Below are 17,918 nucleotides of genomic sequence, written 5' to 3'. Positions count from 1 at the left end.
TGATATTACATACTTCATAGTGTTGTTTGAGGAATAAATGAAGGGAATTAATTAAATAGTGCTTCACATATTGTAAGTACTCAATAAATGTTAGCTGCTGTTATTTTGACATTATTATTTTATTTACTAATACACTTCTGGAGACCAGTGTGCTAATTGTTTTTATATTGGGGAGTCTGTAAATCCGAAGTAATTAAATAGATTGTTTGATTCATTTATTCAACAAAATTTATTGCTCTTCTATTTGCTAGGTACTTTTCTGGGAGTGGAGAATAAAAAGTGAATAGGATGACAAATTCTGTGATTTTGTGATGCTTATATTTTAGTAAGGAACAAAGAAAGATAATAGAGGATGGTAAGGGTAATAGAGGAAAAGGAGTAAAGATCAAGCAACTTCATTAAACAGAAATACAAGATAAATTAACTAGAAAAATTTTCTTTTGCAGTGTGTCTTATATTTATGGGTTCTGAAGATTCTTTACCCAAGCACATTATTTCTTCTGAGAGGCAACCATGAATGCAGACACCTTACTGAATATTTTACCTTTAAGCAGGAATGTGAGTACTGCCAGGAGAAATGTTTTCACTTCTTCTGTATTCTTTTGTACTTATGTGGGTAGTAAGAGTTACGAAGACTTTACAGTGCAACATGTAAGGACAGATTTCATGTTCACATGTAAAGCTTTAAGGAAAGTTGTCGAGCACTCTCTGGTGTTTAATGGTATTTAAGTAAGAAGATTTTGGGGCTGGGTGCGGTGGCTCACGCCTGTAATCCCAGCACTTTGGGAGGCCGAGGCGGGTGGATCACGAGGTCAAGAGATCGAGACCATCCTGGTCAACATGGTGAAACCCCGTCTCTACTAAAAATACAAAAAATCAGCTGGGCATGGTGGCGCGTGCCTGTAATCCCAGCAACTCAGGAGGCTGAGGCAGGAGAATTGCCTGAACCCAGGAGGCGGAGGTTGCCGTGAGCCAAGGTCACGCCATTGCACTCCAGCCTGGGTAACAAGAGCAAAACTCTGTCTCAAAAAAAAAAAGAAGTTTTTGGTGGGGCACAGTGGTTCACACCTGTAATCCCAGCACTTTAGAAGACCCAGGCAGGCGGAATGCCTGAGCTTAGGAGTTTGAGACCAGTCTGGCCAATATGGTGAAACCCCATCTCCACCAAAAATACACAAAAATATCAGCTGGGTGTGGTGGCTCGCTCCTATAGTTCCAGCTACTCAGGAGGCTGAGGTGGGAGGATCGCTTGAGCCTGGGAGACGGAGGTTGTAGTGAGTCGAGATCATGCCACTGTACTCCAGCCTGGGCAATAGAGTCAGACCGTGTCTCAAAAAAAAAAAAAAAAAAGTTTTCATTTCAGAATTTCCTATTATGTTTAGCTTTTAAAAATATGCTCTAGAGTAGCTTTGAGTTTTATTTTATTTATTTAGTTATTTTTACTTATTTTTTTTTAATAGAGATGGGGTTTCACCATGTTGATCAGGCTGGTCTTGTACTCCCGACCTCAGGTGATCCACCCACCTTGGCCTCCAAAGTGCTTGGATTACAGGTGTGAGCCACCATGCCCGGCCACTTAGAGTTTTTTATATAGTTTTAATGTTAAATTTTCTTTTTCTAGGCCAGGCGCGGTGGCTCACGCCTGTAATCCCAGCACTTTGGGAGGCCGAGGTGGGCAGATCACCTGAGGTCAGGAGTTGGAGACCAGCCTGGCCAACATGGCAAAACCCCATCTCTACTAAAAATGCAAAAATTAGCCAGTTGTGGTGGCACAAGCCTGTAATCCCAGCTACTCAGGAGGCTGAGACAGGAGAATCCCTTGAGCCCAGGGGGCGAAGGTTGCAGTGAGCCAAGATCCCGCCATTGCACTCCAGCCTGGGTAATGAGAGCAAAACTTCGTCTCCGGAAAAAAAAAATTATATTTATATACGTGTATGCATATATATATATATATATATATATATATATATATATGTATGTATATGGAGAGAGAGAGAGAGAGAGAGAGAGATTGATTTTGTCTAATAGGAAAAATAAAAACCAGAAGAAAAAAAATGTTATTGTTGCATTGGACATTTTTGTCCTTCAATCTTGAGGCATTCCTGTGAGGAATCCTAACAAATTATTTATCCTGTTATCATTGCATTATTTCAGTCATGCTATTAATGACTGAAATTCTTTTTAAAATTTTTTGTTTTTATTTTTATATCATTTTTTTTTAAGACTAGTCAGGTACAGTAGTTCATAAAATTCTTAACTTAAAATGTTTAGCCCATTTCTCTCTCAAATTATTACCACAGTGGTAATCTAATACCTATAAGTAACCATATGTTACAGAGTAAGGCTAGGCCTTTTTCACACCTCAAACCTTTGTACTTTTTTTTGAGATGGAGTCTTGCTCTGTCACCCTGGCTGGAGTGCAGTGGCATAATGTCAGCTCACTGCAACCTCCGTCTCCCAGGTTCAAGTGATTGTCCTGCCTCACTCAGCCTCCCAAGTAGCTGGAATTAGGCATGTGCCACCATGCCCAGCTGATTTTTTTGTGTTTAGTAGAGATGGAGTTTTACCATGTTGGCCAGGCTAGTCTTGAACTCCTGACCTCAAATGATCCACCTGCCTCAGCCTCCCAAAATGCTGGGATTACAGGTGTGAGCCACCATGCCTGACCTACCTTTGTGCTTTTTAAGTTAATATTCATGACTATATTAAATAGAGTTAAGTTCTAAAAACAAGTAGTTTCAACATTTTGAGACTCAAAACATGATCCAAAAAGATCATATTAAGTAGAGACTTGCAGTAAAAGGAAGAAAATACAGTGATGGGTAGTAGCAGAAGTGGCATACTCTTATAACTTCAAGGATTAGGCAGTTAACCTAAATGAATAAGATGAGACCTGGAAAGTGCATGCTTGACCTAAAAGCAGTCAAATTAGAATTTTTATTAAACCACAGTGCTAGAAAACAGGTCTTTTAGCAGACTACCAGTTTAGAATCTTGGTTGTTGGATATATATATATATATAGTTTTTTTTATCTTTGAATGTTACAGTGTTAAAACAGGAAATAGGAACTAAGTTTTGTTTTTTGTTTTTTTGTTTTTTGTTTTTGCTTAAATAACAAACCGTCTACCAAAATCTCATTAAAACCAAAATACTCAGGAATTTAAAGTTATAAAGGATCAAAGGAAAGTGCATGATGTCTCTCTAAAAGTAAATTATAGTTTGATTTGGTAGAGTTTTGTCTTTCTTGTGTTTCTGTATTGGCTTCCTGCTTCAGTGCCCATTTTTAAGTATTTATTTGTAGACAAGAGGAACCCCTCAGCTTTTCTGACTATGAGTATGCTATTTTCTTTTATTTTTCAGAAAAATTGAATGAACCTTGAATTTTGTTGTGATGATGTAGTCGTCTTGCCTGTAATAACAATAGTCATTGACTCTTAGAATAAAATAATGCAAGTATTAAAATGATTTTAAACTCAAATATAGTTCTGATTTTGCCTTATTTGGCCGATAAAGGTGAAGGGTTGAGCTGTTTTTAGAGATTTTTTTTTTTTTTTGAAACAGAGTCTTGCTCTGTTGTCTAGGCTGGAGTGCAAGTGGCACGATCTTGGCTCACTACAACCTCCATCTCCTGGGTTCAAGTGATTCTGGTGCCTCTGCCATTTAGTCTCTGGAATTACAGGTGTGTGCCACCATGTGTGGCTAATTTTTGTATTTTTGGTAGAGACAGTGTTTGACCATGTTGGCCAGGCTAGTCTTGAACTCCTGGCCTCAAGTGATCTGCCCGCTTCAGCCTGTCAAAGAGCTGGGATTGCAGGCGTAAGTCACTGTGCCCGGTCTGTTTTTAGAGACTTGACTTACTTGTTTTTAGTAATATTTGATAAAATATTTATTTTAGTAATACTTTAGTAATATTCCGCTGAATAATTCAGAATAATTTTAGAGAGCAAATAGTTTGTCTTCATAAGACATAATATACCCCAAAATATTTTAGAAAGAAGGCAGATACCGTCTTCTTAAGACTGATAACATTGCATATTTTTGTTGATTCTTATAGGGGGAAGATGCTTTCCTTTAAAGAAAAATTGAATACAGTAAAATTTATTCTCTGTGGTATTTACTTCTGTGGCTTTGACACTACATAGAGTTGCCCACCACCACTGTCATACAGAAAAGTTTTATCATGCCATAAATTCTCTCTTGCTACCTTTTTATAGTCACCCCTTCACTCTCTCTGAAGTACTGGCCACCACTTTGCTGTTAGATTCTGTCTCTCTAGTTTTTTTACCATCTATCTATCTGTCTGTCTGTCTGTCTGTCTATATCCTATTACCTTTTACAATTAAAACTGTAACTATCACAATTTCATTATGAATAGCTATAAGATATAAAGGAGGGAAGAGAACAAGAAATAAATTCTAATATATATATTTTAAAAATGGTCAGTCAGTCATGTAGTTTTCAATTACTTATTTTTTTTCTTTTTCTAGGTAAAATTAAGTATTCGGAAAGAGTCTATGAAGCTTGTATGGAAGCTTTTGATAGTTTGCCTCTTGCTGCACTTTTAAACCAACAGTTTCTTTGTGTTCATGGTGGACTTTCACCAGAAATACACACACTGGATGATATTAGGAGAGTAAGTATATATTTTAGTTCCAAGATTGGTTTCTATTTATAGTACATTGTTGAGTAGAGTAGAAGCTTCAAACTTCTCTTCACTGCCAAGATTAGGTAATGGTAAAAGTTAATATACTGATATCTTACGGAAATAGCTTCTGTTTATTCACAATAATATAGTATGGACTGTATTCAAAGTTGGTACTGCTTTCCTATGTACATTTTTTCCTTACTTTTTGATGAGTTACTTCTGTTCTTTCTTTTCTTTCTTTCACAGTTAGATAGATTCAAAGAGCCACCTGCATTTGGACCAATGTGTGACTTGTTATGGTCCGATCCTTCTGAAGATTTTGGAAATGAAAAATCACAAGAACATTTTAGTCACAATACAGTTCGAGGATGTTCTTATTTTTATAAGTAAGGAAAAATATCCAAGATTAACTACATTTTAGTTGTTAACATAGCATATGCTTCATACAAAAAAACCATTATTTTACTTAATTTACTCTTTTTTCCCCACAGCTATCCAGCAGTGTGTGAATTTTTGCAAAACAATAATTTGTTATCGATTATTAGAGCTCATGAAGCTCAAGATGCAGGGTAAGAATTCTGTTTCCCTGACCCAAATTAACACCTAAAATATAAATCAAACTTAGTAACCATGATTGATGCTTTACGATGCATATTAAGCTATTTGTTTTGCAGCTATAGAATGTACAGAAAAAGTCAAACTACAGGGTTCCCTTCATTAATAACAATTTTTTCGGCACCTAATTACTTAGATGTCTACAATAATAAAGGTAAGATGTTGTTAATAAAAAAAAAATTGTTCAACAACTTAGTATTTTAGTTGACTTATTTTTTTGAAAGTATAATAGAAAAGGGGTATTGTTTGAAACTATTAGTATCTAAATTTCTTTTTAAATAACTGTAAGATATAAGGGAGGGGAGAGAACAAGAAATAAAAATCCAAACTGTGAAACTAAGTAATATAACCATTCCACAACTTGTCTCTCATAAAAGCCGTTTTGTAAAATGTGCTCTGAGTTAAGTGCATCAAGCAAAACCAAACATGATTTTCTTAAACTCTCCTTTCTTGAATCTTTTCCCTTATTGAGGATGTTTTCTTGTTTGTATAAAGCTGCTGCCGCTTTGGCAATTTTGTTTATTTGCACTGTCTGCTTGTTTGGTTTATCATGTTTCTTGTTTTATGTTCACTGATCTAGGTTGGTTTATCATGTTTCTTGTTTTATGTTCACTGATCTAGGTTCTCTTCCCCTTTCTTTTTTTTTTTTTTTTTTTTTTTTGAGACAGAGTTTCGCTCTTGTTACCCAGGCTGGAGTGCAATGGCACGATCTCGGCTCACCGCAACCTCCGCCTCCTGGGTTCAGGCAATTCTCCTGCCTCAGCCTCCTGAGTAGCTGGGGTTACAGGCATGTGCCACTATGCCCAGCTAATTTTTTGTATTTTTAGTAGAGACAGGGTTTCACCATGTTGACCAGGATGGTCTCGATCTCTTGACCTCGTGATCCGCCCGCCTCAGCCTCCCAAAGTGCTGGGATTACAGGCTTGAGCCACCGTGCCCGGCTTCCCTTTCTTATTTCTTTTACCTCCACAGTCTTTTTACCGTGAAGATTTGCCTTTTTTTCTTTTTTCTTTTTTTTTTGAGACAGAGTTTCGCTCTTGTTACCCAGGCTGGAGCTCAATGGCGCGATCTTGGCTCACCGCAACCTCCGCCTCCTGGGCTCAGGCAATTCTCCTGCCTCAGTCTCCTGAGTAGCTGGGATTACAGGCACGTGCCACCATGCCCAGCTAATTTTTAGTATTTTTAGTAGAGATGGGGTTTCACTATGTTGACCAGGATGGTCTCGATCTCTTAACCTCATGATCCACCCGCCTCGGCCTCCCAAAGTGCTGGGATTACAGGCTTGAGCCACCGCTCCCGGCCTGAGCTTTTTTGATTAATCTACTTTCATCTCATTTGAGGGAACATTCTTCTCTTTCTTTTTCCTGCTTTTTTCCTTTACCTTCTGTTCCAGTGGTTTTCATTTCCTCTCCTTCCCTGAAAATTTGATCTGTCTGTAGTAGTTGGATTTCATTTTATTTTGGATATAATTTATTGACTGAAAGTGCCAGATCTAGTTAAGTGTGTGCCAAGCACATTGAAGATGAGATTGGGTATGTTTATGTAGTTTACATCTTTGGAAGATAAAATTAAGAGGCCAGCTTCTCTTCTGTCTTGACATGTCTGGAATTCAGTTGACTAATGCCATAGTTTCAGGATCAGACTGGAGTGGATGTGCCAAGAGGAAAGAACAGAAGGTTGAAGACGTTTAAAAAGGACATTTAGAGAGAGAATGAGGTCATTGCTAAATAAGGGTCATAGTATAAGTTCAAAAGAGGAACAGAGGAAGAGTTTTTTTGGATGATGACAGGTAATGGTTAAAAGATTAGAACATTTGCCTGAGACCAAACAGTAGCATGCTGGGTGCTACAAGAACTTATACTATAGAATTTCTAATGAAATATGACTTCATTTTTAAGAAGAAACATCTAAGTTTTGATTCCATTGTCTCTCTCTCTCTTTTTTTTTTTTTTTTTTTGAGACAAGGTCTCGCTTTGTCACCCAGGCTGGAATGCAGTGGTATAGTCTCAGCTGACTGCTGTATCTGCATCCTTGGTTCAAGTGATTTTCTTGCCTCAGCCTCCTGAATAGCTGAGATTACAGGCGCCTGCCACCTCACCCAGCTAATTTTTGTATTTTTATAGAATGAGGTTTCACCATGTTCACCAGGCTGGTCTCAAGACTCCTGACTTCAAGTGATTCCTGCTTTGGCCTTCCAAAGTGCTGGGATTACAGGCCTGAGCCACTGTGCCCCACCCTAATTGGATTCTCAAAAACAGAACCAAGTGTTAAATTTAACTTTCCACCAGTGCTCTAATTCCTCAACTGTGACTTACCCTTGTTAGTATTTAAGGGAGCTAGTGTTCGGTGTCTAGTTGAATACTGCCTTACTCATTGTCCTTTGTTGGTTTGACTCAGGAGGTTAAGGGATCGATTTTTTTTTAGAACTTAGAACTCAAACCATTGACTCTGTCTTGTCAAAAATCAGATGTCTCTTGTGGTTCTGAGTCTGCATATAATAGTGTTAATGATTTGAGTGTTTCCATTATATGGGTATGTTTGTAATTTTTCATTCTATCCATAAGGCAATTTTCTAGATTTTTCTCTTTTCTCCTTTCAAAAGATCTGAAAGCTTGGTATCAGCTCATATTGTTTGAGGCTAATTTAAAATACTTTTTTTTCCCCCACTTTGAACTGATTGTCCAAACATATAATTTAAAAAACTTTTATTTCAGATGGGAATTTCATATGGGAAACAAACATAATACATATTAAGTTAATAAATAGTAACATGTAGCAGGATTACTTTTGATTCTTTATTAGCCAAAATCACAAATCTTGGAATCTTAACATCTGCATTTCATTAAATGAAAAAATTAAATTTCATTTCTTTTCATTAAAATGAAAAAAAGTAACCATGAAAGTATATGTTAGGACATTTTATACTTTTATGTATTTTCATGTGAAGTGCATTGTCTTATCTTAAAAAGTAAACTTCTGTGGTAGGCAAGGTAGACATATTAGTCTTGTTTTAAAAATGCGAAACAAAAAAAAATGCGAAACAGATTAGTTGAATAATTTACTGAGCATTGCACAGCTAGTATGCGCTATAGTTTAGATGAGAACCCAGCTCTTCTAACTCAGTGTTCTATACTGTAATATAACTAGTAACTGAAATCTATGTAGGTCATTTAAGATTTTAATTATATCAACATATTGAAACATTTTGAGATACCTATATTTGAGATGAATATGTTACCTTTGGATTATTTGGTTATAATATTTTATCTTTGGTGTTTTAGTGGGATTTTTTTCTATGCAAAGTAAAATATTTCTTTGTAGTAGTTTTGCCTGATTTTCCATATTAAATGAAACAAATACATTCATACATTTATAAATAAAATGTTGGCCGGGTACGGTGGCTCAAGCCTGTAATCCGAGCACTTTGGGAGTCCGAGGCGGGTGGATCACAAGGTCAAGAGATCAAGACCATCCTGGTCAACATGGTGAAACCCCGTCTCTACTATAAATACAAAAAATTAGCTGGGCATGGTGGCACGTGCCTGTAATCCCAGCTACTCTGGAGGCTGAGGCAGGAGAATTGCCTGAACCCAGGAGGCGGAGGTTGCGGTGAGCCAAGATCGTGCCATTGCACTCCAGCCTGGGTAACAAGAGCGAAACTCCGTGTCAAAAATAAAATAAAATAAAATAAAATGTTGCAAGTGGGTGGGATTTTTTTGTTTGCTTTATTACTATTCAGCTATCCTTTTCAGGTTGCCTGAAGCTAAAAAGATCTTAAATGCTCAATTTGTATGAAATTTTAAAACCTAGAAAATTGCTCATTGCCATTCTGTGTTTCCTCTAAAAATTGAGTTTTCACAATTTTGGATTCAGTAAAAATGCATGTTCATCATTGGATTATAAAGTAAAACAAACATTCTTGACAGAATCTGGAAATTTCATTAGTAATGTGAAGATCTGACTATAGTAGAGTTCTACGTAACAGTGTTAAAAACAAAATGTGTATTATTATTAAAAAATTAGTTCCTTCTTCCCTCTACCAGCCCTGATTCCACTCACCCTTGATCTCCCTTCCTCTTAAAAATACATTTTTCTGCTTTTATATATTTTATATTTTTAAGGCTAATTACAAATAGTTACATTGATATTCAACTTATCTTGCAGCTGCTGTATTGAAGTATGAAAATAATGTGATGAATATTCGACAGTTTAACTGTTCTCCACATCCTTACTGGTTGCCCAATTTTATGGATGTCTTCACGTGGTCTTTACCATTTGTTGGAGAGAAAGGTATAATTTTTATTTTTTTTTAAATTGTTTTATTACTGTTACGTATATTAAAGTTTACTATCATAGGCACATACTTGCTAAAGGAAACCGAAGTCTAGTTTCGCTGTGGTTACAGCTCTACTTGTGTCAGTGGATGTGGACATAAAAGTCTCAAAGATATTTTAGTTAGCTGTTTACAGCCCCCATGTGAGGGTGTCTGGGGGACTGGGAGAAGACTTATAAATAGCCCAATGTCTTCAGCTGTTGGGTTTCCTTTTACTTTTTCTTTAGCTTAAATCTTTTATGAAGGGGTGGAGAGATTGCTTTGCTTTCGAATGGGCCCTTCTGCATATTTTAACACCATTTTTGGGCATTCAGTCGAAATTCATGGGAAAATTTAGTAGCCTTCATTTTAGCAATATTAGTCATTTTTATAGCAGTTGTATAAGAGAAATGATAAAGAGAAATTCAGATTCTAACCTAATATTCCTTCTCCTATATAAAAAATATGTATAAAATTTTAGTAGTGATGCCTTTCTGATAATTTAGAGGAACACTTGTTAGTACATAATAGGCTTTTTAAGAGAAAATAAATGCTATTTAAGAAATTCTGTTTCTGTGTTTCATTTGTAGTTCTAGAGAATTCTTAGGATTTTGTTACCTTTCATGTTCTTCTTTTCCATTTTAAGTTAATTTTTTCATAAGAAAATGCCTCAGTTTCCATATGTGGAAAATGACAGTATGAGAGTACAGACATGATTATAAAACATTTTGTTCAGTATCCCCTTCTGTTTTTCTCACCTCTTCCATGTTACAAAATGTTCCTTTCTGTTTGAGATATGTCACTTCTGCCAAGGCAATTTGTAGTTCTGAAATTCAGAATTAATACTTAAACTGTGTCTGTTAAACCAGGTTCTCTGTAGATTGCCTTTGATGTTCTTCGTTTACTCAGTAGATCCAATGTTAATATGGAGATAGAATTACCCTTTAGCATTTGAGAAGGGGGCCAGTTAAGGGCTTAGGTGCAAGGGATGCATTACACTTACAACCTTCTATCTTTGGTGTATGAGAAATAGTTCAATCATAGCATCATAGGGCTAAAGGGAATTAAATAATTCATCTTGCTCACTCTCCTGCCTTCAGGCTAGACTGCAGCTCAACTATTTTAATGTAATATGGGAAGAATAGAGGGGCCAGGAAGATAAAGTAGAAGGAAAATGGACATTTCATAGATTCTCTCTAATTTGATTCTCCGACGGTTCCACATAAGGAAACATTTCTTTATATCTAATCTAAATGTTTATGCTGTGAATGTTTAAACAAGGAAAGAAATAGAGATAATAGGTTTTTCTCAACTCATGCACCTATCAAAAACCGGAGCATCATAGGGTTTTAGAGCCCATAAGTGGATTTAACAGTCACTTAGCCCAACTCCTTTTGAGAGGTGAGATGATTTAAGATGAATTCTGTGAATCCCTTATAAGTGAAGATGGAGAGTAGGCTTTTATCAGTGTTCCTACATTTGAGGTCTGCTACTACCTGATCTTTAGTTTTTCCGTTGCCACTCTAAATCATCTTAATCTTTTATAAACAAGCAGATATTCAAACCTTTTGACCATTTCTCTTGTTTTTCCTTATATCCTCTATAAATTATTCACATCTCTCTAAAAATGTAAAGCTCAGATTTTCACATTACATGCAAATAGAATTCTAGCCAGTGTTGAGCACAGTAAGAAAATCTTCCCAAACTCTTTGCATATTTTACTATTTTAATACATGATGGCTGTTCAGATAGCCTGACTACTTCTTGATTCTAATGAAAATTTTCTTTTGGTATGAAAAGCTGCAAGTGTCATTTTATTTGTTTTACTTCCAAGAAGCCAGTTAGACTCCAGGTCTAGTTCCTGAGAAGCAACTAACCTAAGCCAGAGGCTTCCTGAGAGGCTGATTTAATCCCAAAATTAGATGAAAGCAGTGTTTCTTTACCCTTGTGGGGGCTAAGAACCCCACTATTTTTTTATAGAGACAGAATCTTGCTCTGTAACACAGGATAGAGTGCACTGCTACCATCATAGCTCACAGCAGCCTTGAACTACTGGGCTTATGTGATCTTCCTGCCTTGGCCTCCTAAAGCACTGAGATTATAGGTGTGAGCCACTGCACCTAGCCAAGAACCCCTTTTATATTTCACTAAAATTATTCTTACATTGGCCTGTAGTCCCAGCTGCTAGGGAGGCTAAAGCAGGAGGATCATTTGAGCTTAGGAGTTTGAGACTATAATGTACAATAATCACACATCTGATAGCCACAGCACCCCAGCCTAGACAACATAGCAAGACCCTGTCTCTAAAGAAGTAAAATAACTTACATTGGGAAATTTTCAACATATACCAAGGTAGAGTGAATAATAATGAATTTTCTATGTGCTAATTATTCATCTTCAACAATTATCAAATCAGAGCCAATCTTGTATAATTTATATCCCCATCCAGTACTTCCCACCTCATAACCTCAATTATTTTGAAGCAAATCTCAACTATTATTTTGTATCTATAAAGACTTTAGGATATATTTCTAAAAGATAAAGACTCAAATTTTAAAAGTACACATACAAACATTCATTCATTCATTCATTCATTCATTTATTTATTTATTTATTTATTTACAGAATCTCATTCAGTTGCCCAGGCTGAAGTGCAGTCTCATCCTGTTGCCCAGGCACAATCTCAGCTCGCTGCAACCTCCAACCGCCAGGCTTAAGTGATTCTTGTGCCTCAGCCTCCTGAGTAGCTGGGATTACAGGCATGCTGTACCATTACCTGGCTCATTTTTGTATATATAGTAGAGATGAGGTTTCACCATGTTGGCCAGACTGGTCTTGAACTCCTGGCCTCAAGGACTTCGTTTGCCTCAGCCTCCCAAAGTACTGGGATTACAGGTGTGAACCACCACCAAAAACATTTATTAATTTCTTCATATAGAATCCCTTTGAGAATCTGATAAAAGTTATGGACTTTTGCTTCAAAAAAATTCATGTACAGCCGGGCGCGGTGGCTCACGCCTGTAATCCCAGCACTCTGGGATGCCGAGGCGGGTGGATCACGAGGTCAAGAGATCGAGACCATCCTGGTCAACATGGTGAAACCCCATCTCTACTAAAAATACAAAAAATTAGCTGGGCATGGTGGCGCGTGCCTGTAATCCCAGCTACTCAGGAGGCTGAGGCAGGAGAATTGCCTGAACCCAGGAGGTGGAGGTTGCGGTGAGCCAAGATCACGCCATTGCACTCCAGCCTGGGTAACAAGAGTGAAACTCCGTCTCAAAAAAAAAAAAAAATTCATGTACAAGTGTATGTACACACACAACATTTTCAGGGTGGTGATAGTTCTAAATGAATTTGCAACCTTCTTCACACTTATTGGCACTCCTTTAAGAACCTTTCTTCTTAATTATATGATATTATATGATCTTCCATAGGAAGTCATACATGTAAGCTTTATTTACTAGACTTTTTTTTTTGAAAGTGTTTTATTCAGGGTACTAAGGAAATGCAGATATAAGATGGATCTTTGCAGAGTAATAGGGGACCTGTGATGTATAAATAATGACAATAAGTTGTAATATAGTGAGTGCTCTAGGACAAATGTAGTTTTCTAGGAATCAAGAGGAGAAAGGTTATTTCTGTCAGAGGAATTAAAGTAACTTTTAGAACGGGCTTGAAGAATGGTGGAATTGTGCTGCTGGTTATGAGCAACAGAATTCTAGACAAGTGAACGTCCCAAGACTGAGTCTGAAAACAAGAAATCATTGGTCTCTTTGAGGGTTTAATTTGCTTAGTGAGTAGGATATATGAAGGGCAGTAGTAGGAAAAGAATGAAAAGCTGGGTTAGGGCTAGGTCATGAGAATGTTGATCACCACATAGAGAAGTTGAAACTTTGATAAATGGTGGGCAAGCCACAGATAGAATTTGACCATGTTTGTCATTTAGAAAAATTACTATGGTGAAGTGGACTGAAAGGAAGGCTTGAGGTTGAGAGACCTGTTAGGAAGTTACACCAGAAGTCAGGTAGAGACGTAATGAAGTCCTGGTAGCATTAGGAACGGAGGGTGGGGAGAACCAAAAGAATGGTAGTAGTAGAATCAATGAGACATAGGGAGATTACATGTTTAAGGGTAGGAAATGGTTGAAGATGACTTGGTATTTTCAGTCTGGTGAAGATACTACCATTAACACATTCTGATGAGAAAACTGTTATTACAACAACCCTTTACTTGGGTTATTGCTGTTCTTCATGTTCATTGGAATCTCTAGGCCTTTTTTTTTTTTTTTTTTTGAGATGGAGTTTCACTCTTGTTACCCAGGCTGGAGTGCAATGGCGCGATCTCGGCTCACCGCAACCTCCGCCTCCTGGGTTCAGGCAATTCTCCTGCCTCAGCCTCCTGAGTAGCTGGGATTACAGGCACACGCCACCATGCCCAGCTAATTTTTTGTATTTTTAGTAGAGACGGGGTTTCACCATGTTGACCAGGATGGTCTCGATCTCTTGACCTCGTGATCCACCTGCCTTGGCCTCCCAAAGTGCTGGGATTACATGCTTGAGCCACCGCGCCCGGCCAAGAATCTCTAGGCCTTTTACTGTGTCATTTTCTTTTATTTTGAGACATAGTCTCGCTCTGTCACCCAGGCTGGAGTGCAACCTCCACTTCCCAGGTTCAAGTTATTCTCATGCTGGAGCCTCCCATGTCTCTGGGATTACAGGTGCTCATCATCACACCCAACTAATTTTTATGTTTGGCGCAGAGACAGGGTTTTTTGCCATGTTGACCAGGCTAGTCTTGAACCCCTGACCTCAAGTGATCCATATACATAGACCTCCCAATGTGCTGAGATTAAAGGTGTGAGCCACTGTACCCAGCCTGACTATGTCATTTTCTTACTAGTCAGATTCCTTTTTACCTCTTTTCCTTCTTTTTTTTTTTTTTTTTTTTTTTTTTTTTTTTTTTTGAGATGGAGTTTCACTCTTGTTACCCAGGCTGGAGTGCAATGGTGCGATCTCGGCTCACCGCAACCTCCGCCTCCTGGGTTCAAGCAATTCTCCTGCCTCAGCCTCCTGAGTAGCTGGGATTACAGGCACATGCCACCATGCCCAGCTAATTTTTTGTATTTTTAGTGAGACGGGGTTTCACCATGTTGACCAGGATGGTCTCGATCTCTTGACCTCGTGATCCACCCGCCTCGGCCTCCCAAAGTGCTGGGATTACAGGCTTAAGCCACCGCACCCGGCCTTCTTTTCCTTCTTAATATATCCTCAAACTCCTTTCTCTCCTGTTTTCTACTTCATTTGTCCTATAAATCTTAGGTCTAGTCAAATCCCAACCATCCATTTTTTCATTCCTACAGCCACGGTATAGATTGCTGCTGGAGATTTTTACAGACTTAAGAATTGGTGCCACCCCTTGACTGATTTTTAACATTGGTTGAGCTCTCAGTAGGATCCTAATACCATTTATATCCCTAGTCTGCTTTTTTTCTCCCATTTTGCTTAGGATAGAGTCTAAATTTCCATTAAAAAAAAAAATTTACAAAGAAAAGAGGGCCAGGTGTAGTGGCACGTGCCTGTAATCCTAGCACTTTGGGAGGCTGAAAGGATCACTTGGCCCTAGGAGTTCAAGGCTGTAGTGAGCTATGATCACTACACTGTACTCCAGCCTGGGAGACAGAATGGGACTCTGTCTCAAAAGAAAAATAAAGATAAAGAAAAGTAATGTAATTGGCTCGTGGTTCTGCAGGCTGTGTAAGTATGGCATCAGCATCTCCCTGGCTTTTGGGGAGGCCTCAGGGAACTTTTACTCAGGTGAAGTGGGAGCAGACACTTCACATAGTGAAAGCAGGAGCGACACAGCTAGGGGGAAGATGCCAGATACTTATAAACAGCCAGATCTCACAAGAGTTTACTCGCTATCGCAAGGGCAGCACCAAAGGGATGGTACTAAACCAGTCATGAGAAATCCAACCCAGTCACCTCCCACCAGGTTCCACCTCCAACACTGGGGATTACAATTCAGCATGCGCTTTAGAGATGACTATATCATCCAAACTATATCATTCTGCCCCTGGTCCCTCAAATATCATGTCCTTCTAATATTACAAAACACAACCATCCCCTGCCAATGGTTCCCCAAAGTCTTAACTTATTCAATCATTTAACTGAAAAGTGCCAAGTCCAAAGTCTCATCTGAGACTCAAGCCAAGTTCCTTCCACCTATGAACCTGTAAAGTCAAAGGCAAATTATTTACTTCCAAGATACAGTGAGGGTACAGGCATTGGATAAAATAAAACATTACTGTTCAAAAAGGGAGAAATCAGCTAAAAAAGAAAAGGAGTTCAGGCCCTATGCAAGCCTGAAACCCAGCAGGCAGTCATTAAGTCTTCTTTTTTTTTTCTTTTTGACACAGTCTTGCTCTGTTGCGCCCAGGATGGAGTGCAGTGGCGTGATCTCGCCTCACTGCATCCTCCACCTCCCAGATTAAAGTGATTATTCTGCCCCAGCCTCCCGAGTAGCTGTGACTACAGGCTTGTAGTAGTAGTCCCACCATGTAGTAGCCCACTATGCCTGGCTAATTTTTGTATTTTTAGTAGAGACAGTGTTTCACCATGTTGGCCAGGCTGGTCTAAAACTCCTGACCTCAAGTGATCCACCCGCCTTGATCTCCCAAAGTGCTGGGATTAAGGTGTGAGCCATTGTGCCTGGCCACAGTCATTAAATCTTAAAGCTCCAAAATAATCACTGACTCTGGGTCCTACATCCTGGGAAACCTGCTTCAAGGAGTGGGCAGTTCCGTCCCTCTCGTTTTTCCACACTGAGGTCACAAGCGGCAGCAGCCCTTTCCCACAGCTCCACTAGGCAGTGCCTCAGTGGGGAGTATGTGTGGGGTCTCCAGCACTACATTTTCCCTTGACACTGCCCTAGCAGTATCTCTCTGTGAGGGCTCTGCCCCTGCTCTGCCTGGGCACCCAGGCTTTCTCATATGTCTTCTGAAGTCTAAGTAGAGGCCATCAAGCTTCATTCACTCTTGCACTTCTACTGCCTAGGGATTTAACACCACGTGGTGGCTGGAGCTAGAGCTGTCCCTGACTATGGGGAGCAGTGTCCTGAGGCTGTGCTGGTCAATGGGCTCCTCCTCCACCCCCAAAACTATTCTTTCCTCCTAGACCTCTGAGCCTATGATGGGAGAAGCTACTTCATTTTTCCCATTGTTGGCTATTAGCATTTGGCTCCTTTCAAATTTTTTTCTTGAACATTTTCTTCTATCCATTTCTCTCACTAGTGAAAACACATTACTAATGGGAGTGTTCTTTATTGTTTTCTTCCTTTATAAAGTACGCTCATCTTGAATTCTTCCCTTCAAGAGATGACCCCTCCATTCAAGGCAGTCTAACCTATCTCTTACTCTATTACCCTTCTGCTTTTTTGGGAAACTTGCTGTATCATTTGTGTCCTCTATATCTTCACATTCTAGCTACTAGTTCTTTTATAAATTATTCAAATTTATTGGATGTTTAAATAAAAAATAAATAACATTTCTCTCATCTGATGTCTTTCTGTCACTGTTACTGTGCTGTGACTTTCTCTGTCTTATTTATTTTGCTGTTACTTTCTTGCCTTTTCTTTCAGAAGCCAAATTTCTGGATGAAAATGCATACTTTAAAGCTACTATTTAGTTTCCATTAAATGGTTCCATTTAGCTTTCAAGATAAACCTTAACCTGTCACACAGTCTTGGACCTTCCCTACTTTCTCTTCAGCCTCATTTCCTGCCTTTCTCTTTCGTATTATGTTTGTTCTAGGCATAACACAGCAAAGCCAGTTTTCTTTTCTTTTCCTTTTTTTTTTAGATGGAGTTTTGCTCTTGTTGCCCAGACTGGAGTGCAATGGCACTATCTCAGCTCACCGCAACCTCCACCTCCCAGGTTCAAGCAATTCTCCTGCCTCAGCCTCCTAAGTAGCTGGGATTATAGGCATGTGCCACCATGACTGGCTAATTTTGTATTTTTAGTTGAGATGGGGTTTCTCCATGTTGGTCAGGCTGGTCTCCAACTCCTGACCTCAGGTGATTCACCTGCCTTGGCCTCCCAAAGTGCTGGGCTTGTAGGCATGAGCCACGGCACCTGGCTGCAAAGCCAGTATTCTGAATGTGCTATGCTTTTTAAGTTTTATAACTTCATACTTTTATTTTTTATAACAGCTTTATTGACATATAATTCACATACCATACAGTTGACCTATTTAAATTACATAATTCCATGTTTTTTATATACCAAAGAGTTGTGCTATATTACCACAATTTTGGAACATTTCCATCATCCCCTCCAAAGAAACCCTGTGC

The 17,918-nt window shown here is 38.6% G+C and overlaps 1 protein-coding gene across 8 annotated transcripts in view; it reads left to right on the top strand.

Moving 5' to 3' along the window:
- PPP3CB (protein phosphatase 3 catalytic subunit beta) overlaps positions 1 to 17,918 on the top strand; it is a 64,127-nt gene that overhangs the window by 22,309 nt on the left and 23,900 nt on the right. For all 8 annotated transcript variants that reach the window (XM_039478135.2, XM_039478137.2, XM_039478134.2 and 5 more), the window contains exons 4-9: positions 447 to 558; positions 4,488 to 4,633; positions 4,892 to 5,031; positions 5,137 to 5,214; positions 5,320 to 5,414; positions 9,425 to 9,550. In XM_039478135.2, the coding sequence (XP_039334069.1) occupies positions 447 to 558; positions 4,488 to 4,633; positions 4,892 to 5,031; positions 5,137 to 5,214; positions 5,320 to 5,414; positions 9,425 to 9,550 (697 nt within the window). The remainder of the gene's footprint in view (positions 1 to 446; positions 559 to 4,487; positions 4,634 to 4,891; positions 5,032 to 5,136; positions 5,215 to 5,319; positions 5,415 to 9,424; positions 9,551 to 17,918) is intronic.

Source organism: Saimiri boliviensis, chromosome 12, assembly GCF_048565385.1.
Source record: "Saimiri boliviensis isolate mSaiBol1 chromosome 12, mSaiBol1.pri, whole genome shotgun sequence".
In the NCBI taxonomy this organism is placed as follows: Eukaryota; Metazoa; Chordata; class Mammalia; order Primates; family Cebidae; genus Saimiri; species Saimiri boliviensis.
The sequence above is the reverse complement of the archived record's forward strand: the minus strand, read 5'-3'. Positions and strand labels throughout refer to the sequence as shown.